At 47.7% G+C, this 25,605-nt stretch overlaps 2 protein-coding genes across 10 annotated transcripts in view; one reads left to right on the top strand and one right to left on the bottom strand.

Annotated features, from left to right (window-relative positions):
• Nucleotides 1–25,605, bottom strand: part of KDELR1 (KDEL endoplasmic reticulum protein retention receptor 1) — a 126,891-nt gene that overhangs the window by 3,293 nt on the left and 97,993 nt on the right. For all 7 annotated transcript variants that reach the window (XM_083471776.1, XM_083471772.1, XM_083471771.1 and 4 more), the window contains 4 exons: nucleotides 6,251–6,392; nucleotides 4,375–4,475; nucleotides 3,326–3,484; nucleotides 871–1,123 (listed from right to left, as the gene is read on the bottom strand). In XM_083471776.1, coding sequence (XP_083327902.1) covers nucleotides 871–1,123; nucleotides 3,326–3,484; nucleotides 4,375–4,475; nucleotides 6,251–6,341 — 604 coding nt within the window. In that variant the 5' untranslated portion in view covers nucleotides 6,342–6,392. The remainder of the gene's footprint in view (nucleotides 1–870; nucleotides 1,124–3,325; nucleotides 3,485–4,374; nucleotides 4,476–6,250; nucleotides 6,393–25,605) is intronic.
• GRIN2D (glutamate ionotropic receptor NMDA type subunit 2D) overlaps nucleotides 18,171–25,605 on the top strand; it is a 59,147-nt gene continuing 51,712 nt past the window's right edge. The window contains exons 1-2 of one of the 3 annotated variants that reach the window (XM_083471754.1): nucleotides 18,171–18,187; nucleotides 19,267–19,337. The gene's annotated coding sequence lies outside the window, so the exon portion shown is untranslated. Of the gene's footprint in view, nucleotides 18,188–18,434; nucleotides 18,628–18,661; nucleotides 19,338–23,296; nucleotides 23,395–25,605 lie in introns of those variants that run through there. The other 2 variants (XM_083471755.1, XM_083471753.1) reach the window with 2 other exon arrangements.

Raw genomic sequence — 25,605 nt, 5'->3', positions numbered from 1 at the left:
AAACACAACGTAAGAAGAAGCAATAATAATACAATCAGAACCAATTTACGTAATGTGATGGATATACAATCCATGGAGACGCTGCAGATCAGAGGGAGGTAGCAGGCTGGGAAACCGTGAGATTTGCATTAGCAGGAAAAAAATATTTCAGGAAGGGAATCCATAACAGCCCAATGAGATCTAAGCATGTGCTCAATGACCACAATATGATGTACATGAAGGGAACAGGACCACTCCACACTGCAATATTTGGTGTGCAAATGTGTGTACACATTCACTCAGCCCAAATATACCCTATCATTATCTTTAAAAACAACAAATGCCTAAATTTTCAACTACAAGAGATATTCCACGTCATTTTAGTTCCTGAGACAGAAAACCCAACATGCACCCCTACTTAAGTAAAAATACCACAGTAAACTAAATAACTGACAGCCAGATGCCTGGTAGGTCAATTCACTTGGCAGAGCTGGACCAGATGTGCTCACAGTACTGTATATGCATAAGTTCCTAGCATTTATACTTCTTCGTGTGGGAAATATTTATCTGTATCATCTCTTCCCAGTCACAAGGAGAAAGAACTAAGAAGCTAATTAATTTGTTGCCTATTTACAATCAGTAAAGTGTCAATAAGTCTTTCCAAGCTACAGAGGTGGAGGCCTGATACTAGCTGTACAGCACCCTCTAGTGATATTTTAGACAGCAGCACTGCTCATTCAAGATAAAATATGCATCTTCTTGAGATAGACTCCCAACTCACTGTGCTAATTCCACTCCGCTCTAGAAGCCTTGAATCCTAGCCTCCCATTTTATCGTATATACACATGATCACATAAAGAAATTAGTTTCCACCTGTTATTTCCAAAATACCTTTTGTAATGTAGAGGTAGAAGAAATCGCAGTAGAGTATGGTTTGCACCAAGCCAGCCACAATGGCAATGAGGTCGAAGAAGCCCTCAAACTGGTAACGCCAAATCCAGTTGAACAAGTAGAGGGCACGGTAGACACCCAAGGCGAAGAGATAGTGACTTGTGATGGTCTCGGCCTCACCTGTCTTACTGACCATGAAGAGCTGTGGCAAGATAGCCACCGACTCCAGATAGATGGAGAAAGTCCAGAGAATCTGGAGGCATCCAAGAGAGATACAATATGATTGTAATTTACATATTACTGACAATGAAGCAACAGCTCTGGGCCAGTCCATAATAACCTCAAAGTTGTGCTGCCATCTCAACATTAGCTTGAGGATTTTAAGAAGGGAAAATTGAAAATTCTAGATGCTGAGTAGTGAATTATTTGGACTTTCTACTATTACACAGCAAGATTCAGGACAGAAATTAAGGGTATATCTGCCCCAACTCATTTTTACATCATTCGCCACTGGAAATACAGTGGTGCCTCGCAAGACGAAATTAATTCGTTCCGCAAGTTTTTTCTTCTTGCGAGTTTTTCGTCTTGTGAAGCACGGTTTCCCATAGGAATGCACCGCCGCGCGCCTTCCCCTCTGTCCCCGGACCTGTTTAAAGCAAGGGGCGGTGGGGAGGATTGCTTCTCCCCGTTGCCTACCCGGAATCTCCGGGGACAGAGGGGAAGGCGTGCGCACCTTCCCCTCTGTCCCCGAACCTGTTTTAAAGCAAGGAAAGGGGCAGCGGGGAGAATCGCTTCTCCCCGTTGCCGCCCCTTGGTTCAAAAGGGGTCCGGGGAGAGAGGGGAAGGTGCGCGCGCCTTCCCCTCTGTCCCCGGAGATTGCGGGGCTGGCAACGGGGAGAAGCGATCTTCTCCCCGCCGCCCCTTGCTTCAAAAGAAGTCCGGGGACAGTGGGGAAGGCGCGCTGCGCTTCCCCGCTATCCCCGGAGCTTGCGGGGCAAGCTTTGTTTTGCGAAGCAAGCCCATAGGGAAATGCGTCTTGCGAAGCGGGCAAGAAAACGAAAAACTCCTTTGTCTAGCGAGTTTTTCGTCTTCCGAGGCGTTCGTCTTGTGGGGCACCACTGTACTGCAACGAGTAGATGCACCCTGCATTAGATTGCCCGGAACTAGCATTTACTTTGGGTGTTGTGTGCAAAACCTTGTACCTCACTCAAGAGATACAAACCACTCCCTAATTCAGAAATAGAGACCAGGTGTCATTGGACTCCAACTCCCATCAGTCCCAGCCATCATGGCCAATGGTCAGGGATAATGGAAACTGTAGTCCATCAACATTTGGAGGACAAATATTCTAGTCCTAGCCATTCTGTCCCTCTGCCCTTCCAATTATAGGAAATGTTTTCCTTTTTTTAACAAACTGCATTTCTTTTTTGGCAGAGCAGCATATAGTCTCAGCTACATCACAATCCTATTTGAATGCCATCCACCCCTCACTGGAACAAATTTTGAATAATGAACTTCAGGTTTATTTGTCTGTGCCTAAGCACACAAGTGCAGTTGAACATATTATTTGTTGCTTTAGAAAACAAAACTAAGCCCAATCCTATAATCCTAAAAAGAGAAAACAAATATATAGAGAATTAGTACAGAGGCAAAATAAGACAAAGTGCAAGAAGTCAATGCCAACACATAACCCATGACATAGGTGCCCCTTGGCCAGAACACTAAATGGTGCCAGAAGTTGGTGTCCCTGACTGCTCCCTGTGTAGCTTTGCTCCAGGAAACACTGCACTTTCCCCCACTGCTCAGTTGGTCACCCAAGAAGTGGGGGATAGACTAGATTAAAATTAAAAATGGTTGAGCTTTCCTTTTTTTAGGAAACCTCATGCAAAAACGGTGATTTTGGTGCTGTTTCTGCAGCTTTCCCCATCACATTGTCATACATCCAATTCAGCAAAATTTCCCCCTTACGCCATTTTACACCCCAAAACCATGACATCAGGAATTTTCAGGACATATGGCAAGCCTAGACTAGAGTGAATTTGGTTACATAGGGTGAAGGGCTTCAGTCGCAGCCATCCTAATGGAGAGAAAGCAGCACCGGGGTGGTCACCTCTACATGCCTTTCTCTGCATTTTAAACCCCCTGCCTTCCAAACTTCTGACTGAGAGGCTCAATTACGCTGGGGGTGTGTGTAAAATGCACAGGGAAGGACAACCCTGCATACCTTTCATCTCCATGGGTTTGTGCATTTGCGCACACGCAACTGGACACTGCTGTATGGATGCGTTACTATGTGGACAGGCGGGACTGAATCTTGCTACATTTGCTGGCATGTGGCTCCTACCAACCCCTACATACGTGCAGCCAAAAAGACTGCCTTCCCCTGCTTTATGAGACAGCCGTTTGGGGGCTTGGATCTTAGTGCAAAACAAGACCAACCTATACATTAAATTACCTCTAGCGGAGTGAAATCATGATTTACTAGGAAAGCTAACACTGCTGTGGGAACGACCAGGAACTCCACTCGGAAGGTGTCATGGTTGCCATCATAGGTGGCTTTGAATTTGCTATAGATCATCCACACTGTGGCATAGGAGCATGCAATATAAACCACCTATAGGAGACAAAATAGATCAAGAGGGATCACTGAGATCAACTATCACCCCACCACCCCAATTCTTAATGTAAACTAGCCCTCCTATAATCATGTTACAGAGAATCCCTAGGAAACCTGTCTTAAAAATTAAATAGTCCCTCTCATATTTCTAGATTCAAAAGCCCTCTTTAGCATCCAGCCAACCTCCCCCATGCACCCCAAATCCCTTATAACAATGTATTTCCACCCTTTTCCTTAATTCTACTAGCCTCACATTGAAAAGTGGAACACCAGGCTTGTAGATCTTCTCAGTATGTTCTGTAACTTACTTTTCAGTACTCTTTTTCAAAGTTTTAGTTCACTGTTTTGCTTTTAACCTTCTGGTATAATAATATGCTGTCATTAAGCTTGTCCAGAAATATGGGGCAGAAAGACTTCAAAGTCTTAGACTATAATTATTCCGCCTGATGAAGTGCCCTGCAGAACTCAAAAGTTTGCTTCCTCTTATATCAACATTTGACAACTGCATCCTGCACACATATACCTGGAGATAAGCTTCACTGAGCTCAGCAGGACTTACTTCTGAGTACAAAGGCCTGCACATGTCACAGTTGAACAGTGCAACTCTACCTAGTCAGAAGTAAATTGTATTGAGTTCAATGGGGCTTACTCCCAGGTAAGTGGGCACAGAAGTGCAGCCTGCCTTATCCTATCTCCTACTACTGTAACCGACTGTGGTGTCAAGGTGTTTCAGGCAGAGTGAGGGGTAGAAGAAGCTGAGAACAAGGCCTTCTCTCCTACCTAAACATTTCCCTTTCTCTCTGATTTATGCCAGACCCACACTTCATCCAAGCCTGTTATGCTCTCCTTCCACCCAGTCCCATCTAACGCACGGTCGAAGCCAGTACCTTCATGGAGGTGTTGTACAAGGAGATGTAGTTGGTGAAGAGGTCTAGGTACCGAGTGGTGAAGACAATGGCAAAAAGAATTTGGCTCTTCCCAGAAATCCCTGCACAGAGAAGCACAGGGCAGTGAAACTCACAGATAACCACAAGGGTTCTGTGAAATAACAAATGTTTAAAGTAGCCATGTTCATTCACAATAATTTTACACACACACACACACAAAAACAATATAGTAATCAATATATTTATTAGGATCAACTAAAAAATAATGAAGAATTAAACTCTTCAGGATTTCACCATCCAGCCTCACAACCGCTCAAGCCTCAACACAAAAAATACATAGGCATACCACACATAGGCACAGAATAAAAATAATCCAAAAGAGCTATAGAGGCAGGATGGTAGTGTGCTGGGATGCATCTCTGACTGGGCCTAATGCATGATATAATCCACGGCCTTTCCCAGTTCTGCCCAGCAGGAGGAAGTTTCCTATTCAGGCCTGAGGAAATCTACACATGTGCAGGGCCTCTGGCTTCCCTCCACCCAATCCTTTTACTCTCTACAGACCACCCAGACAACTAGAAAACCAGATTCTTTTTTTTTTTTTTCAGGAGGAGGAGACCTAATAAACTTTGCCAGTCTAGTCTGAACTATATTCCACGTCATCATCCAGCCTCTGTCAAGTTCCATGCAACCAGCTTCTCCCCACTGAATTCCACAAAGGATAAAATTAAAACTTCCACTTTGATCCCCCCTCATTATAGCTTTCTTCCCCACCCCAAAGGCCAATTAACCCATGCCTGGCCAGGGCAACTATGCTACTTTGGCAAGGGGAGGTAACCTTTCCTAAAAGCAAGCTTCATATACTATGTTTTAGTTATAAAGCATTGCTATAAAAGATGAATGGTAGATCTCCTTTTAAAGGACAAGTTGAATTCAACACAGATACATAGATCCTACACATAGAAAAAATTATTCCACAATCAGCCACCAGCTTTAACAAAATCATTTTTTTTCCTGTAAGGAAAACTCCCAAACACATTTAGGAACATAGGAAGCTGCCTTATATGGAGTCAGGGGCATCCTTCAAGAGAAAGCAAACTCACAACATTAGTAAAGTTCCTTAATTACTGAAGTTTATACGAACTCTTAAGATGATATGGAAATAGATGTTGAAATCTGCTATCTGAAAACTTTTAAAATGATAAAGGGGGGACATTTCCATATCTTTAAGGTTGCAAAATTTATGCACAGTTACCTAAAAGTAATCCTCACTGAGCAAAGTGGGGCATGACTTCAAGTAAACATCCATAGACTCAAGTGTCTGTAGTTTGAGAAGGAACTATTTAGCAAAGGAAAGGTTTAACAAATAATAACCAGCCATATGGTTCTGCATTCCTTATGAAAACAGATTTTGTTGTGCATGATGTTTCAACGACCGGCAAGAAATAACTTTTCTATTATCAAAACCCAGTATCACATTTTTAAAAATTACATTTCATAAATCTCCAAGTCAGGAAGAAAACAGAATTGCAACAGGACTGTCTTTCAGTTCCTGAAACAGAAACCTGAAAAAAATAAAGGGAAATTGCTTAATTTTAATAAACCAATAGCTAAAAAATAAAGCTAAGTTGTCACTATGCAATCCTGTGGCAGGTTACTCAGAAGTAAGCTCCAGGTGGGCTTACTCCCTGGTAAACGTGCATACGATTGCAGCCTTCAAAGGAAAGGAGTAAGTAATTGCATGAGTAAATTACAAGCGTAAACTAGTCAATTACAGGTTGTCTCCCATTGTTATGTGATCACTTTCAGGCCGGGAATAAATAACATTTTGCATTCCCACGTAAGAGAGTGAGCAGCGGAACGCCTTCTTTCTTACCAGCACATGATCTTGTCTTCCAGATCTTCAGCAGCAAGATGATTATAGCTAATAGATGAGAGATGTCTCCTAGGAAGCGGAATACATTCATGGTGTTCCGGGTGTGTTGTGGAGAGATTTGCTTAGCTTCCTAGCGGGAAATCTGCGGAAAGAGTAGACGAATATAACCTTTGGGAGCAGGAGCAGATCCCAGGAGGATGGGGGTGGGTAGTGCGTGATCGGGAGGAAAAGAATCTTTTGTTTTTATTTCTTCTTCCTTTTTGATCAAAGTAAGCTGGCGTGTGTGGATGTAAGGATTCCTGGGAAAGAAGGCCACAAAAGGGGGCGGAGGAAGTCTCGCCACACCCACAGCTGGGCTGGGTTAGGGCAAGCTGGAGGGTTGGGACTCGACTGAAGAAAGCAGCGAGACTTCCAGCTCCTATTTCTGGCTTCCGAGCCGAGGGGCGGAGTCACTAGCTTAGGAAGGTCAGAAGGGTGTTCCAGAGCCTGGAACGGAAACTTCATAATAAACACCAGCAGATAATAGCTTGCATGCATACTGGAACGGGGAGGAGAGTGGACGACACACACATCAGTACTGGTGACCACATGCTTGAGGTGGTAGACGGTTTTGTCTATCCGGGTTCCAGCATAACCAGCAACCTCTCCATCGATGCTGAGCTGGACAAGCGTATTGGCAAGGGAGCTATGACAATGGCTCGCCTCTCCTAAAGGGTATGGGAGAATGTGATGCTATTACATCCAGTACAGTGGTACCTCGGGTTACATACGCTTCAGGTTACATACGCTTCAGGTTACAGACTCCACTAACCCAGAAATAGTACTTGGGGTTAAGAACTTTGCTTCAGGATGAGAACAGAAATCGTGCTCTGGCGGCACGGCAGCAGCGGGAGGCCCCATTAGCTAAAGTGGTGCTTCATGTTAAGAACAGTTTCAGGTTAAGAACGGACCTCTGGAACGAATTAAGTACTTAACCCGAGGTACCACTGTACCAAGATGAAGGTCACCCAGGCTTACTTGTTGAGCATGCTGCTTTATGGAAGTGCATCATGGGCCACTTACACACGACAGGAGCAATGCTTCAACATTTTCCACATGCACTGCATCAGGAAGATTTTGGCCGTCACATGGCAGGACAGAGTCACAAAGAAAGATGTGCTCTCCCAAGCTCACATTCTCAGCGTGTTTGCACATCTGTACTGGCTTGGTCATGTCCACAAAATGGAAGATGGAAGGATCCCCAAGGACATGTTCTATGGGGAGCTGGCTTCATTACAAAGGTGTCTGCAAACATGACGTGAAGGCTGGCAGTATCAACCCTGCCCTGTGGGAATCCCTTACAGACGACTGCAGTGCCTGGAGACCAGAGGAGAAATGACCACTGGGAGGAGCAACAGAGTGAAGAAACGCCGTGGTGCATCTGCAATAGCACAACTGGATGCCTTCATCTGCCCCAGATGCAACAAAAGATGTCTCTCCTGTATCATTCTCTACAGCCACAGCATTGTAACTGTCCAGCGGTTTGACTTCACCCCCGAAGGCGGTGGTCTTCTGAGACAGATGGATGCCAACCAACCATCTGATCCACCAGAACAGGGACTGGAAACCTGTTGCGCTCTAGGGATTGCTAGACTCCCACTCCCATCATCCCGCACCATTGGCCATGCTAGCTAAGGATAATAGGAACTGGGAGTCCAACTGGAGAGCTGCAGGTCCCGTCCCTCCTGCATTGCAGCCACTTCCCATCCCAGTAATCACAAGAGCTCGTTCCAATCCACTCTCCAGAGTTTGTGTTTGGTAGCATTCTGTCTTTCTCTTCCTGTGTGTGGGGAAGGGGTGGCAGCTCAACTAGGAGAGGGGTACATACTGCAATGTTACTGGGTGTGGAGTCTCAAGGAGTCTTTAGGAAGTGGGCAGAAAAAAGCTTGGCTCTGGTAGGGGCAGCTGTGCTTCATAGGAGGGCCTGAGCCCAGCAGAGGGCGCTGTTGCCAGCCAGTGGAATTTCTGCAAAACTACAAAGCTCCCCAAAGACCTGCCCTTTCCCCCTCAGTTATGATGGCATATTGGCAATAAAAAATTAAGCTAGTTTAATTGTCTTGGTGTAGCCAGTTATTAAGGGTGATGCACATGCGCGCACACATCAGATATGTCTGCATATATCTGTTCCTGTCCTGTTGGATGTAATTTTTGCTGCCCCCTGCCAATTTTCAAATTTAGATACTTGATGTAAAATATAATAGTAAAAGTGGTTTGGAACAAACAGTTCAATGAAAATTACAATCATAATCATAATATATGTAACATATCGTGGGAAGTTGCAGCGAATCATGTCTTCCCACCACATGCACATATAGCATATGTCACATGTTTCGAATCATAATGCATGACAATCTATGCACATTTCACAGAAATGCCTAGGAAGCAGTGACTCCCATGTAGGAGTTTCATCATTTGTGAAGTGTTCCTCACTGAACAGTGCCGAGCAGAGAGGGTACCGCAGGGGGTGTCAGAACAATGACTTAAAACAGAAGGCGAGAGGCAGGGGGTGTCAAATTTTGGTGTTGCACAGGACTCCACTCAAATTTGAAAGCCCAAAGTCCGCCACTGCTGAATCCCACCCCAAAATAATGAGAGTCTGGAAGCACCCCTAAAGAGTGAAAAAGTGGTTTGTCTTTTCTTCATCTGCAGTCTCCTTTGTGGACAACAGAGGGCAGTGTAACCTCAGGATTGGTATTTAGTCCCTTCCTGTTCACACAGTTTTTTGTTTTTTTAAAAAACACTTTATCCACAGGTGGACATAACTCCATATCAGTTGAAGAGTGTTTAGGGACATGTTTAAAAGCTTTGTAGACAACTACAGCTGTGGATGATTTCTGCATTTCTCACAGTGCTGAGAGACTTTCTGGCCCAGACATTCATAAAACAGGCAGCTAGGATAAGTCTGCTCTGAATCCAGCGAGCGCTTTCTTCCTCCCCAGTTTGTACTGTCAGGTTTGTGGCTGCTGAGCCTGGATTTGACAAGACCCTGCCTAACTTGTGGTATCTCACTAAAGTGCTGTAGCTTCACATTTGATCAGTTCTACTCCAGCGAATTGGGGCAAATCTTTCACCAAGCCAGACCACTGATCCATCTAGCTCAGTCTTGTGCTAACTGCCAGTTGCTTATTGGGATTTCTGAGAGCAGGGTCTTTCCCAGCCCTACCCGGAGCTGCCAGACATCAATGGGACTAGGACATTTTATATTCAATGTGTTTCTTCTATCCCTGAGCTACAGCTATTTCCCTCCCCCTGCCCCCAACTGCTTCCCTTGCTTTCTTCAGAGGCGCCCGTCTGACCAATAGTCTGTGCCTCTGGTTTTCCATTCAGGAAGAATGTATTCAAGGTCTGGGTGCGAGTTGTGGTAACCAGGCCTGTAGTTAGCTGAAGTCCTCTGGTCTGCATGCAGATTCAGCTTTGTCTTCTCCAGAGAAAGGGTGGCATGTTTTGCGGCCTCCAGCTTGTTTGAATCTTGACAATCCCATCTTTCTTTTTTGAAGAGACAACATGATTCCAATCGGGCTGTTGAAGCATTCAGGCAGATCAAAAGACTCAGGAACACAAATCTCTATTCATATGAGGACAATTCACATTAAAAGCATCCTTTTTTCTCTTTTTTCATTTAGAGGGTTGCAAAGAAATCTCCAGAGAATGGGATGGTGCCCTCCCTCCCCGCTGTTTCCCCTGTCCAAGTTACTGACCTATGGCCGCCTTACATCTTTTTTCTCGCTGTTCAAGTTATGCTATTTCCAAGATTAGCATAGAATAAGCACAGCACCCCTGTTGACTGCTGCTTGGCACCTGCCACATCCACATAAACTGTATGAAAATGATATGCATTTAAAATGTGCTATTAGCAGTGGCTTTCCAGCTCACGGCATGTTGTTTTCCATCTGGTCCTCAGAGGTGAACAAACAAACCAATTCCACCCTTCCTGTGGAACTGCACAAGGGGGAGAAAGCTTGGAATGGGGGAAAGCCAAGAAGCCTAGCTCCAGAGAAACCCTGTCCCATCTATAGATTAATTAACAAAATGCTATTCTTCCCCTTCTGATCATCCAAAGAGCCCGGCGCCCCCCTTTGTGCCATCCCCCCTCCCCCATGTTCCGACTCAGTAGACTGCAGACTCTTGCATGGCCAACCCCCAACTCTTCCCTCCCTGTATAGCTCGCTAGGTTCTTCCAGTGAACCCAAAAATCCTGCTTCCCAGGGCATAATAGTTATTCTGGCCTCATTCGTGAGGAGCAGAGCGTATCCGAAAAAGCAATTAACCAAGTATTTAAAAAGCAGGGAGACATGAATTTCACTAGGCAGCAACTGCCAATGGCAACCACCATGGGGTGGGGAAGAGGAATAAATGAATCACTCTCTTTCCCATTCACTGCCACAGAGACCCCCACGGCCAGATGGTACCACTTTCCTCCTCATATAGGGGCAATAAACATAATGGGCCTTCCTTCCCTTCCTCGGGAGCCAGCTTCCACCTACCGCATCCAATACCTCCCAGGAAATGTCGCTGCCAGGTGGGGGTGGAAGAGGAGCACACGCCATTTGGAGGCAGGGAGAATTCAGGACCTTCAGGGGCTTGGGAGGGCTGCCTTCTGCATTAAAGCAAGGGATGCCTGGAATCAAAATATGAGGGGTTTTCTGGGATTGAGTCAAATTTGGTGGGCCAAAGCAGGGGAATTTTGGGTTCGGACTTCCAGGATTTATCTTGTGACAGGGCTCAGCCAAGCCTCAGCCCTAGAGCCTGCTGTCAATGCAAGGTCCATCCTGGAAGGGTGAACAATAGAGAAAAGGGCCTCTAAACGTGCACAGGGTGTCTTCCCTAAATCCTGAGCAAATGCAGCCTGCCTTTACACAGCCTGCCTCAAGAAGAGAGACTTCTGGGGAAGATAAAAGTGCTGAGGCTCAAGTCATGTCAGGTTAAAAAGAAAAAATCTGAAGGCATGCAGGTGAGAGCATGTCATTTGCATCAGCTGGAAGCCTGGAATTCCTGAGTGGAGAGGACAAATCAAAACAAAGAAGTCAAGCGATGCACACATCAGGAACAAAGTCGATCCAGATAGGTTTGAGTAGTGTAACGTTTCATTACACTTCCAGGTGTCGTCTGGGATGTACATTTTCTAGCCTCCACTCTGGTTGTAGGCTTGGCTTTTTTTATGGTTGTTGCACCGGCTGCTGCTGTGGCAGTTTTAATTGCGTTGGAATGATTAGGGGGCTCAAGTGAGAATTTTGCACATCTTCTGTAACATGATGTTCCCACATCTACAAAGAACACACTGTTCCTGCACAAGCTCCCATACTGGAGCTGGAGAGAGAGAGCGCGAGAGAGACGGAAGAGGAGTGGGGTGCAGGGAGAGAGAGACTAAGAAAAAATGTGTATGCAGGAGTCTCTGGATTCAAGCACCTGTGTGAATGGGGAGCACCTGGCAAATGTGTATGAAAACACGTGCAGATTAGTATATTTCTCTTCACACTGTACACACACCTGCTTGTGTCTCTTTTGCCCTGGGTGAAATCGAGAGCCTAGAAACATGCTTTCATATTAACTGTATAATGTGTGTATCACAAACCTGTGAATTGTTCTGGTGAGCGTTTGCTTGTGAAAATGTTATATCTGCAAGCAAATGTTTGTGCACAGCAGGGAAAGTGTATATAATTGTGTAGCTCTTGGTGTTAATCCCACAAGAGAATTATTCTTACTTTTCCAGTTGGGAGCTTTTTAGTTCTGAAAAAAGGAAGGTGGGTTAGGACATGAGAGAAATTCATAAAATTATTAACTGTGCAGAGGAGGAAATTCTTAAGAACAGAATTCAAGATTACCCAGTAAAACTGTTCAGAAATTGGTTCAAGATTGGTGCCAGGACATCCTTTTTCAAAGAGCTCATCTTTCATCTATGGAGTTCACTACCATATGAGGCAGCAATGGCTGTTACCTTAGGGTGCTCTAACAAAAAGTCTGATTAGACAAATAAGTGGAGTTTAGGGCCAGCAACAGCTTATTTGTCATGGCAGTGAAATGGAACCTCCATATATAAAGTATACCTCAGAAGAACAGGGGCTGGTGACATCAGAGAGGAAAGCCACTGCCTTCATGTCCTCCTTGTGAGAGCACCCAGCAGCTTTTGGCTTGCCTGCTACTGGAAGCAGGATGCTGAACAGAAAGGATGCTGGTTTGATTCTGCCTGGCTATTCTCCTCCTAGGATTGGGGCATATTCAGCCCTCAATATATACACACCTGAAAATGTAAAAATAAATAAATATGTGTGTGTGACTGGGTGTGTGTTTCTGTATCAACATTAATTTCCCCCAGGGGTGTTTTTTTAAATGAGTGGCTTAGTTTTACACCTGTGTGTCAGTAGATATTTATCACAGCGTGTACATATGTGTTGAATGGGTGGATCTGTATGCCTGCACAGCATCTTAGACCTTCTTAGACACCAATCTGCAGTCTTAGGCACACCACCAGTCTCAGCCATCTCCAGTGTTAAGACACCCCACTTCCCCTCTGTTAAGGACTCTCCAGTACCTCCGCTTTAAACAACTAGAATATTCTACCATGCTGTCAACCATGATTCTAATGTGGGCTTTTTCTCTTTGTCTGTAAAAGAATACATATGGGAGGGAAACACCCAAGTGGGTGTGTGTGGAAATGGGACGTTAGAATACAGAGAATCCACAGGGAATTTCCAGGGAAGATCTGTGAGCAAACACAAGCAGGAATTGTGCCTCCTACTCATGAATTTTGCCTGCCAAATGTACTTGAATTTAAAAATCTGACGTAAAAGTATCTGTGCTCCTGCTGGCCCCTGATCATGAATTTTTCCTTCATGTGGATTTTTAATTCTGATGTCAGGCTCTTCCTTACCTCCACCCCCACCCCCACCCCGAGTGCTCAGAACCTCAGTTCCCAACACCCCCTGCTGCTCTAGACCTCTGTCACCTCACTGCTCCCGCTTAGAGAACCCAGGAGTCCTGCCCTCCTTCCCTATGCTATCCCATTAGCCCCCATTCCTTTCCCTGAAGGGAGGACAGATCTCTCTCATTAAAGGCAGCTGGAATCCTGGTGCTGGACATTTTCATTCTCTCTTGTGTCTATTTTTCTCTCTCTTTCTTCCTCATTCCCTTGTTCCCTGCCAGCAAAAGTCGAGTGTCATGAATAGAGAAGGGATCCTTTGTTCCTCTGAGCTGTTCTGCTTTCCCACTGCTGCTAGAAGGACTCAGCCAAAATGCTCCCCCTTTTGTGGTATCTGTGTTTCAAACTTCCCAGCCCTAATTCTATGGTTGCAGCAGAAACCATGCGCTGTGGAAGAAGAAGAAGTGGGGCAGGGGGACGAGAAACAGGCATCTCTCAACAACCTGGAGGTAGCTGCATCTTAGCTCAGTGGTGGAGCATCTTCCTTGCATGCAGAAGGTCCCAGGTTCAATTGCCGCCATCTCCAGGTTAGGGCTGGGAGAGCCACTGCCGGTCAACTTGGACAACATTGAACTAGATGTGCAAATGGTTTGGCTCAGTATAAGGGAGCTTGGGGGGGGGGGGGAAATCCCTGGAGAAATAGCTGATCCCAGCAAAAGCTGCATTAAGGAATGAGGGTGACACCTCCATACTGTTGTGAGTTTGGGGGATTCCACATTTTTTAATTAGCCAGGCAAGGGCCATAATGGCCCCTGGGTATGGGTCCTTAGTGTAATAAAGGAGGTTGCTCTGTGCCAGCGGGCAAATGGGTCCCCCCCCCAACCTGGCTGGTAATGGGGAAGACAAAGGCAGAGTAGAGTATGTGAGCTGGGCTAGAGGCAGGCAGAAGCCTGAGAGTGAGAGCCGTGCTTGATTTCTGCTTGAATCCAAGGCTGTGACAATGAGAGAAGCAAGATCTCCTGCGCTGTTAATGCTGTGAGCCCCTCCATCATAGACTCAGGTTGTATACATGTGTATATAAAACATATACCCTAAAGACAGTCTCTGCTGTCCCTCATTCCAAGGAAACCAAACCCTGGGGAGACTCCTGGAACCTTGCACCGCTTGGAGACTAGGGTGGTGTGCAAACTATAAACAGCTGCCCCAGCTTGCCAGCAAAAGCTTCTGGGTTCAGTGAGTATTTGGATATAGGGACTGGACTGGAGCCAAGCAAGGCTTGGTGCTAGAGAGGAGGCGAGAGGCGAGTTTCACAGCTTGTAGGTTTGGGTGAAGGGAAGGGAAGCAAAGGTTGGGTTGTTCTGGGTTTTTAATTTTTTTTTAGGAAAAAGCATTAAGATGGTAACTTTATGTAAACATAAATTGCTCCCAACCCTGTATTGATTGGATTGCTGTTTATCCGACTCACTATTCCAAAGCAGTGGATCCAAAGTTCAAAATATATTCCAATCTCAGGTTAGGGTACGTGTATTTAGCAAACTCAAACAGCAATATGTGAATTATCTGAAAGGAACACCATCTGCACATAAAACAGATATGCTCTCCTCCCAAAACAGATGAGGAATACTTTCCTCCACTGAATAATTACTATACTGCACCAAAATTGTGCCACTTTTTATAGCATGCTGCTTCTGTTAACATGCCAAAAGAGTGGCATCTTGATTTAGGAAGTAGAGAGATCTCCCACACCCACCCCTTTTATTCCATATGAAGAGTTAACATTGGAGTTTTGAGCATCTCTGGTACACAAGGGCTCTGTCCCAATGCAAGGGAGTTATTTTTATTTATCCTTACCATTATTTATGGCATTTATATACCATCCTTCTTTTCATAAGAGTCCAGGTTAGGCTGGATCCCCCAAGTTTCCTTCCATCCCAAACATTTTATGAGTCAGATATCAAACAGCTACAACCATTAGGAAAGTTTTAGAGGAATAAATTTGTAGTCTGAGCCACAAGATGAGTAGAGACGGAGGTAGCTAATCACAAGGACTTCCAAGTATGATACTCTTCCAGAATCTCAGGGGGCAAAAGCGATGGAAACTCGGGAAATCAGAGACCTGGATTATTTCAAAAGGACTCACTTTTATTCATATTTGCCAAAGCATTATTGGCTGTTGCAAAGTTCTGGAAAGCCCTCATCTCCAATATGTTTGAAACCTGATACCAACAGATTTGGTTTTTAGCTTTAATTAAACAACTGGCTGTACATAGAACTACACATATACATAACACCTGGATTGACAACTTCAATATATATTAGTCTGGTTTTATTACATATGCAGCTACTAAAGAACACAACCAACCACTCTGATGGGCGTAGTCAGGATTTTTGTGAGGGGGCAGAACCAACATGATTGGTCAGTTGGTTAATTAGTTCTATTGTTTTACTTGATGGGGGTGCAGCTGCCCCCCCCCGCCTCCCTTGGCTATGCCCAGGATCACTCTCTTTTTTTAAAAAAAAGAAAGATATTTATTAAAAGTTTTTAATCCCAGGACCACTCTCCACACATGGATTGCTATGGCAAGACGCCTTGAGATATTTTCAAAATCTGATCATTTCACATAGAAAACAGTTTTTGCATTGAGTGGGAGTTGTGATTTCTTTGTTAGTGTTGTTTTTGTTTTGTTATGGTATATACAAAAATAAAGAAAACACATATTTAAAGAACCACAGACAGCAAACTCTATACGGCAGGGACCTATTCTCTTTACGTTTCACATTGATATATATAGTCATATAATAATTCAGCTATTGACTAGCAGCCTGCCATGAAATGATTTTGAAAGGAAACTGTGACCCAGAAATTACTATTTTCAATTTTCAGTGGAGGATTTTGGGGTGGAAACTGTGTCAAAAAGGAAACAGGGATCAATGAGAACAAGAAGTGGGCCATTCTAGCACTCCACAGAAAATTCCAAAGGGCAATTGCTCTCCAGGCCTGGAAGCATGGGGGGGGGGGAGGCATCCAAAGAGATTTTGCAACTACAGTGAGTTACTGGGTAGAACAGACCTGAGTTCCAATAAAATCCCCCCAGGGTGTGTGATATGGGTGAATTTTGCATGGCACCCATGCCTCCCCGATTAACTCACCTGGGTCCAAAGAAGAACGCTTGCTCCCAGGTCAAGATGGTCAAGGAAGCTGAAGGGGTGTGTGCCTTCTCTTAGTGTGTGTTTTGGCTCACTCACTTGATTCACCTGGGGCTCTCCTGCAAGCACGTTGGCAAGCAATCTTGGCAAGTGGCAAGAAATCTCCCCTCCTCTCTGCTGCAGCCTGAATTATATGGATGAATCTTGGAGGACTGAAGGGTTGAGCTCAGCTGGTAGAGCACAAGACTCTTAATCTAAGGGCCATGGGTTACAGCCCCACGTTGGGCAAACGACTCCTGCATTGCAAGGTGTTGGACTAGATTATCCTCAAGGTCTCTTCCAGCTTTCCAATTCTACGAATGATGTGTGTGCATGCATGTGGGGAGGGGAGGGTTGCACTTCAAGTCTTTGCTCCCCACTATCTTCTTGATCCTTAGGGGGCAGATGCTGAATCACATTACAAATGGCAGGTGGGAAGAGCTTAGAACAGTTTTGTGTCTGTAGTGCTGGGCGGGTTGTAAAAAGGGACGGTGCAATTCTCTTGGGCAGAGCCAGGGAAGCGGATGGTTTGGAGGAAAGTCCACAGCTCAGTGGTGGAGCAGTGCAGAATGTCATAGAATCATAGAATCATAGAGTTGGAAGAGACCACAAGGGCCATTGAGTCCAACCCCCTGCCAAGCAGGAGGTTGTCCCACGTTCAATCTCTGGCATTTCCATAGAGGGAAATACTGGGAAAGACTTCTGTCGGATTCTGAAACCCTGGAGAGTCAACGGCAGTCAGGACTGAGACATGTTCCTTGCAACCCACCATGAGTCTTTGAAATATGGCGGGCTATAAATCCACTTAAATGACAGCAGGGCTTCCCTACCTTCCAACAGTTACCACCCAAAGATCCAACACCAAACAGGATTCTTTTGCTCCCTCCCCAACTTGGACTAAACCTGCCTTTGTTCTCAAATGGCTTCCCCGCTCTCCGTGGCTCCTGCACTTCCTCTTATACTCCGCCCCCATCCCTCCCGCCGCGCTCCCCAGGCTGCCAACAGAGAACCAAATGGCAGGTGGGGACCTGGCCCGTGCAGCGCCCTCTAACGATGCCCGGCCTGTACTACCACAGCCATTGATTCATTTATTTGACTTCACTTCTTCTCCCACCAGCGGCTGTGTGACAAGCTCTCCCCTGCTTGGCTTCTCATAGCCCTGTGGTGTCTCTCTCTCCATCCTGCGTGACGCTACAGGGACAGAACCAAAAAACCTGTTCTTACTGCCTACCTTTTGGTAACACGGGAGCGGGATGCACGATCTTTTTCACTCCCTTCCTCTGCTTTTTAAAAATGCCTTCTCCAGTCTCCATCCATCCTAAGCATCTCTCTACAGTCTTCATGGCAGGGTGGATGGCAGCCAAAGGAAGACTGGCATGATCCCTCTCTACTCCGCCCCCCCCTCCACTCTTCTGCAACCCGGCTGGCTCGCCTTCTGATCGATGCTAAGCAATGGGCAAGCTATATTTGCATACATCCCAATGATCAACCATATGCAAATAGTGTGGTCTTTTTACCTCCCCCCCGCGGGGTCGCCTCTTTCTTCCTCGCTCTGGGTCAGTTCGCACCTCTAATGCTGTGGGCACGTTGGGAAGGCAGAGGGAGGGAGGGAGGGATTTTTGCAGGCAAGTAAGCGGAGACTGTCAAACTTCACCTTTCTCTCTGCGTTGCATTTCCGCCTCGACCTCCTCGCGTGGCCGTGGGAGACAGATCACATCTCCCACGCAGAGGGGGCGAGCCCCCTCCCCGGGTGTGGGTCCCCCCCCCCACAACACCCCTTGATTCCCCCCTGATCCCGGCCTCTGCCAAGAAGACCCAGGGCTCCCAGCCTCACTTCAGTCGGAGGAGCCAGGTTGGTGCGTGCCGGCTCTCTCTCTTTTCCGCGCGCGCGTGGATGTGTGTGCGCCCCTCTTACTTTTGAGAAGGGATCCGGGGAAGCCAGGGATCCGATCCAGCTCCCCGCACCCCCCCCCCACCAGCGCCTAGGACTGCAGCGCTGTGCTTCGCCTGCTCTGCCTCGCTTTGCAACCTGCCTCTGCCGTGGTGCTGGTGGGGACGTGGTGTTGGTGCGGAATGCTAATGACCCTCTCTGGCGTGTGTGTGTGTATGTGTGTCTGCGTGTGTGTATCTTTGCCTTGCGCGAGAGAGGGGAAAAGAACAGACGACGTGGTCTGGTCTGCGTTAAAGGAATAAAAATATATCAGCGCCCGCTCGCCCCCCCTTCTCCTCCTCCCCATGCGCTTCTCTTCACCTCCCCCTTTTTTCCTTTTTGCACCGCCGCGTGTTTTTTAGAAAGGTGACCCGGGAAAGGGGGGTGGGTGGGAAAGGAAAGGAAAAACCGCGGGGGGGGGGCTTTGAAATAAATAAATAACTCAACTCTCCGAGCGATGCGGAGATTTCTAGGCTCAGGGCCTCGGGGAAAGGCAGCCTGCGAGGGAAGAAGGGAGACTTGGGCTTCTTTCTTTTCTTCCGCGCGAGCCCTCCCGGCCCAGGCGACCCTCCGCCCGCTCGCCCACCCGCCTCCCCGGCGCCGGTTTCTCTGCTTTAACTTTGGGATGCAACATGTGTAGCGCGGAAGCTGCAACAACCTTGAACGGAGACAGACGCGGAGAGGGCGCGGGGGGGGGGCGCGGAGGGAAAGGAAGGCAAGCGGGGTGGGGGGGGGCCTGAGCGGTGAATGAAGATCGGGAAGAAATTTTTGGAAGGGAAGGGAAAGGGGGGGGGGAGAGATAAGAGGACGAGGTGGGGGGAGGAAGAGGAGGATGCTGCTGTTGCTGCTACTGCTGCCGCCACTCCTGTGGCTGGTTGGATTTAGCGCTCGTTTGATTCCCCGCAGGAGGAAAGGAGATTAAAGCGAGGGGGAAATGGGGATGATAAATAAAATCATTTTTTTGCAAAAACGAGAGGAGGAAAAAACCTCTTTTTTTCTCTCCAGACGCGGAGAAATTTTTGCACCCCTTCCATTCACCTCTGGCTTATTCTGTCCTCGGGAGTTGTCATGAAAAGGTAAGAGCGGTTCCCTTTATTTATTTACTTAAGACACCCCCGTCCGTCCGTCCGTCCCCCCCAATGCCGAGACAAACGTCCGTCCGGGTGTTGTTGTGCAGGGTCACGGGCAGAGGGATTGGGGGCTTGGAGGAGGTGGAGGGAGGAGGGGGCTTCTCTGGCACCTCCCCCCCAGCACCTTTCTCTCTCGTGTGTGTGTGTGTGTTTAAAGAAAAGTGATGGGGGGAGCTTGAACTGCCCCTCTCCATCATATGGATGATCTCGAAACACGTCGGACTAATGTGCAAGCTGTCCCTAGTTGGAGAGAAAAGCCCGCACCCCCTTGATTTAGGATTTTGCCCTTTTCCGGGGGGGGGGGGCGATACCAAGGTTTGACTTCAGACTTCTAACAGCACCCTTTCTCTCTAACACTCCCCCCCCCCGACTGGGTTGCAGGGAAAATAATAGTGACACCCCCGTTTCTCTTTCCCTCCCTCCCTCTCTCTCTCTCTCTCTCTCTGTGTGTGTACACGCTCGCGCGCGATTTGTTTGTGGCATTAATCACCCAGACTGCAAGAGTATGAGATGCAAAAAAGAAAGAAAGGCTTTTTGTTGTTGTTGTTTAAAAAACCTTCCTTCTTATTATTCTGAATTAATTCCAACCTATGCAACTGCAAAAGAATATCAGAGAGACAAGAGGCATACAGACTTGATTGCAGCGTCTGGCTTTTCTTAGCAGTCTGTATTTATTTTATTTTTTTAGAGAGAGAGAGGGAGAAAAAAAAAGAAAGCCACTTGAAGGGCATCTACCTTTTTTCCCGTTGAGAGACAAAAAGAAAAGCTAGGAAAGCGGGGCCGGGGGGGGATCCCTTCTTTCCCCTTAGAGTCTTTTTCTGGTTGTATTGAACGGCCTCCGTTAAAGCGGCGTAAGGGAAGGGGGGGGGGATCTAGCAGGATCGGGTCCCGCGTTCCCATGGGAGAGCGGAAGGGTCTGGAGGGGCGAGTGGGAGGAAGGCTCTCCAGGGACCCTCTGGGAGCGGAGCCTAGGCAGTCGGAGCGGATAGGAGCCAGGAGACTTTGGCAGGAGAAGAGCGCCTAGTGGTTAGTGGGCCCGGGCAGTACTAACGAGGAACATAAAGGGGTGCGGTGGGAAAGAGAGCCAAGGCTCCTGGGTCTTCTAGGAGGAGCGCGGGGCTGAGAGCAGGAGGGAGCCCAAAGCAGGAGGGAGCCACTCGATCCTTCAGGAAGGGAGTGGATCGCGGTGGTTCAAGTGAGGCAAGGAGCCAGACATCTTCAGATTTCCACTGGGGGCTGGAGGACTGGAGCAACAGAGCCCCACCCCCCAAAAAGGATTCTCCCACAAAGGGGAGGGGCGCTGGAGAACCTGGGGTGGGTGGGCGACAGTGTGTGAACATTGCAGGGTTGTGCCCATTCCCCGAACACACACACACACACACACACACACACGTCCGTCTGGGTCCTAGACGCCAGCGATGCCACGCGCCCTCTGAAATTGGGTTTGGAGGTGTGAGAAGAGCCAGAGTCAGGCCCCCGCTTGGGTCTGCCAGAGGATCTCGCTGGGTGTGAGCTGCAGGACAAAAGGAAGCCCAGCCTGGCTTGCCTGGATCAGAAGCTAGCCGAGGTGAGAGCGGGGTTGAAAAGCCTGGTGGAGCTGGGGAGGGAAAGGAGACTTTTCCCCAGCGCGGTTTGGTCAATGAATGATCATGGAGGGACCACACCTCTCATCAGCAGCAGCAGGAAGGCCAGCAAAGGGAATCTTAAGATGGCAGTTTGCAAGCCCAGGGACGTGTGAATGGAGGGGTCCCAAGCCAGACCATGCCAAGGAAGGGGCTGCTTGAAGACGCTTAGGAGGTATTCAGGTTCCCCACCGGGTGGCAGGCTGGCTCTTACAGAGGTAACTCTCCCTCGCAAAGTGGGGCGGGGAGGGGGGCGTTGATAGGAGGTTTGCCTAAACTGGCCTCTTAATAAGGGTTTTGACAGGTAGGATGGGAGTTAAAGAGGATTTTATTTGTGAGCGGGTGGAAAGGCTGGGATGTTGAGACAGAGAGTGATTTATCTACCATTAAAAGAAAGGAAATATCTGCCATTTGAACGCCAGGGCTGAAGCACAGCAGAATCCTTTCTGAGTCTGTACTCTGCCCAAAATGAGTTGGGAATGGATGTATCCAAGATCTAGCAGCGGGGGGGGGGGGGGGAGAACCCAGGCATCCTGGTTGGCTCAGGCCCCTCCTTCTCCCAAAATGACAGAGGGGGCTGGTTTCCTAATTCTAACCCTGGATGCAGAGGACTGGGTCCCCCCCCGCCTTCCCCGTTCTCAACCCAGAAGCCGCCTCCTACGCCACCCCAAGAGTCCAGATAAGGAGCACACTTCCTTCCCCATCCTTCCTTGGCTCCATGTGCCTGAGGAAGAAGACATCTCTTGGCCTGCCACATCTGCCTTCCTCCCCAGCATGCATGTGTGCACGTGCACACATGCACAGCAGTGGCTCCATGCTTCCCATGCACTCGTGGGCCCAAGGAGGAGGTAGGTGGCTTTGCTGGGCACCAGTCAGTCACTGACTGAATAGTGAACTGGGAACTGGGAAGGACACAGAGGTAAGAGAGAGGAACAGAATGGGGGTGTTGATGACCAGGCCCCTGAACTCCTCCAGAAAAGGTTTGGTCATTAAGAATTGGATGCAGAATCCCCTTCCAGCATCTTCTGCTTTTTCCAAAGAATTCACAAGGTGATTCCTCACATGCCCTCCTAGTGCTCAAATTACTGGGCGGAGTGGGGGGCGGGTGGGTGAGAGGTATACTTTTTGTGATGCCTCTCTTTAAAAGGCATGGTTTGGCTAAAATGGGAGGAGTCAGGAGGTGGGGCTTGTCCATTTTATTAAGGCCCTCTACCCTTACCCCCATAGTTCAAGCACGGTGCCCTCTCTCCTGCGTATGTTGGCATCTGGGCAACTCTTTTCATACGTAAGGTCTCATGCCAGCCCATGGGAACAGCCATCTTAACAGAAATAGCAGCAAGGTGTGAGTGTGAAAAGGAATTGAAGGGAAAGAAAAGAGGGGGCCAGGGAATTTAGGGAGTTGCCTGGCGAAAGGCCACAGATCCCTTCTTTTTAAGAGGAGGCTTGCGATTCAGCATGCAAAGCACTTGCACCACTATGATCCCTCAACAAGGCAGAGGGGCAGAGGCTTGGCTGGAGAACGTGGGCCACATTCTCATGACCACTTGCATGCCAAGCAAAGGGTGAGGCAGTAGGTGAAGAAGGTAATGTCCACAGGGTGCTGTTTAATAGAGAGGAGCAAGGCAAGAGGTGCTGTGCCACAGGAAGAAAGGTGGGAACCATTATAGGACCTTTGGCGCTTGAGTAAAGAAATACTGTCTTGTTTTTGTGTGTCTTCCATTCAGTATTCCCTTTTCTCTGTCCTGCTGCCTTCTGCTAGGTTCAGGACATCCTTCTCTAAAAAGCTCTCCTCACACTTCATGCACAGTCCTTGAAATACCTATGGAACTCATTGTCACCGGACAATGCAAATAGGTAGGGATTCAAAGAGGGTTTTTGTTTTTGAAAGGAAGGGAATCCTTAGAGAGAATAATGGAGAATGGGGTAACACTGATAGCAGCCAGCAAAGATGGGTGCAGGAACCAGCCTCTTGCGGAAGATGACTGTGAAGCTGAATGCAAGGCAGAGGATAACATCACTTTGTAATTACTACTGTGGTTTCCTCAGGAAACAATGTTTTCCGTGTGGGGAGGTGGGGGCGGAATCCCTAAGGTGATGCTGGCTTTTCCGAAAGGATGTGTGAGCTCCGGCTTTTCCTATCCTTTTCTCAGCCCAGTTTCTTTTGCAGGTGGGTGTTTTGCTACAGCCTGCAGGCTAGCTGGACCACTTTTCATCTTTTGTGCAATCTTGGGGGCAGTCTGTGGCTGCCGGTCACAAAGATGTTTCTGCCCGCTTTTTCCCTAGGATTGGAAATGGGGCCACACAGTGGGCTCCGCAGCTGTGGGGGCTGAAGCGCTATTTTCCTTGCCGGATTCTGGAGACTAGATTAAGATGGATCATTGGTATGGCCCAGTCTGATGGTGACTATGACCTTTGAGTGTGTGCATCTTTGTCTATGAGTATCTGCGCTTGGGACCCCACATCGTTGGGTGTGTAGTATCTGAGCGTGTGCTTCTTTTCATGTGTCTATGTGGGCTTTTCACACCTGGAGTCTGGCCGTTCACATGTGAGATTGCTAGCATTTTACAAAGCAGGTGTGTCCTTGGCTGTATCAGTGGCTGTTTCTGCCTTTCCGATTGTGCATGTGTGTCAATGATCCTCTTTGCTGCTGTTTCGGGTGCATCAAAGGCTGCCTCTCTTTACTGATCACTGTACTGGGGTGTGTGTGTTAAATCTCACCTGCTGTGTGAACCTGTATCAGAGGCTGCCTCTCCCTTTTGTGCACATGGCTTCTCCTCTCCTCTCTGACTGTGCGTGTGGATCAGTGGCTGCCTCTGCCCTCTGACTGCCTGCTTTGCCGATTGCCTCCTCTCTTGATTGTGTGTTGCTCGGGTGACTCTTCTGGCATGGGTATAGCTCGGTATCAATAACTGTCTCTCTTCAGGTTGTGTGTGCGCGTGGCTGTTTTAGTGCATCAAAGCAAACCCCCCCCCCTTCCTGACTGCCAGCATTATTTAGCATGCAGGGGTTGGCCACAGTTCAACCTCAACGCCCCCCCTCACCCCCACCGCCTTTCCAGCTCAGCCATCAATTCACTCAATGGACTTGGACCAATAAGTCTCAGCCATTCTCAACATGGCAATATTAGTCATCTACCTCCAGAGGATGGACTAGGTAAGATTGGTTAAGCACATTTGCCCTCTTGGTCTGCCGTGGATGGTATTACAAGCAAATGAAGCTGTATTATACTGAGCCAGACCACTGGTCCACTTTGCCCATTTGTTTACCCTGAACAGCAACAGTTCTCCAGCCTTACCGGGAGGTACCAGGGATTGAACCTGCAACCTCCTGCATGGAAAGCAGGTGCTCTGCCACTGAGCTACGGCCTTTCCCCTCTCCATCCTTGGGTCAAGGCAACTGTCTCTGCTGCTTGAGAAAGAGACCACATGTGTGGTCTCTCCCTCCAAGCACACAATCGGAATGGCTTCCTCTCTCCTCCTGCCACTTGTAGATTTTTCTCACCGGTTGTGCCTTTTCTCCCTTGAAGAGGCGTTGGCTGCTAGAAGAGCTTCCTAGCAACAGATTAGCTCGTTTGGGTGTGGTCAGTGAGAGATGCTGAGGCGCACAAGTAACTGTGCTGCACAGATTTAGTGCCCAGAATGCATTAGAGTGCCTACAGCAATGTTAATTGTTGAGATTTTAAATTATTGAGGTTTGAAAGGTTGGCGGTTTAATTTATGTTTTAAATTTTTCTTACTGTAATTTTATAGTTATAAGCCCTTTTGAGACCTGCATGTTGAAAAGTGGGATATAAATTTTTGAATAAATAAATGGTATACAGTGCAGCGCTACTAACAGTATTATTACTAATAGCAGTAGTACTGTGAACTTGTATGAGGAGGCACACACAACCAGGAATACACACTGAATACAGTGGGGACAGGTAAAAATTTGACACTGCCTGTGGCAACAACAGCCTTCCACCTATATTCCCATGTTTTCCCCAAATATACAATGAAATTGCAGCAACACAGTTGCATAGTGAACCCATCTGTCTTTAAACACCCCGGTAGCTCTATCTGCAGGCCTTGAGACAGAATCAATAGTTTGCCCCCACCATTTTGCAAGCGGTTTTCATCAAATGTACTTCCAGCAACGTAGCTGTGTTCTTTTAATTATTGATATGTATGCACCTCGGTGATTAGTAGTGTGAGTTGAATGGAGAACACACATGAGCACTGGTTACCGTATTTTTCGCCCCATAGGGTGCACCGGCCCATAGGGCTCACCTAGTTTGGGGGGGGATAAAGAAAAAAAATTATTTCCTCCCCCCCAGGCGCGGGGCTGGGGTGGGGGAAGCCCGAGCTTCCCCCGACCCCAGCCCCCAGAACAGGCTGCTATCCGCAAGCCTAGGGAGCCTGGCGGGAAGTTGCGCCGGTCTCCCCAGGCTTGTGGATATCTGCCCGAAGCCTGGGGCACGCTACTCAGCGCGCCCCAGGCTTCGGGATGCAGGCAGCTCTCCGCAAGCCTTGGGAGACCAGCGGGAACTTGCGGATCCCAAGGCTTGCGGATAGCTTCCTGAAGCCTGGAGAGCGAAAGGGGTCAGTGCGCAC

This window comes from Podarcis liolepis, assembly GCF_965112155.1.
Source record: "Podarcis liolepis genome assembly, chromosome: 13".
Classification (NCBI taxonomy): domain Eukaryota; kingdom Metazoa; phylum Chordata; class Lepidosauria; order Squamata; family Lacertidae; genus Podarcis; species Podarcis liolepis.
The sequence above is the reverse complement of the archived record's forward strand: the minus strand, read 5'-3'. Positions and strand labels throughout refer to the sequence as shown.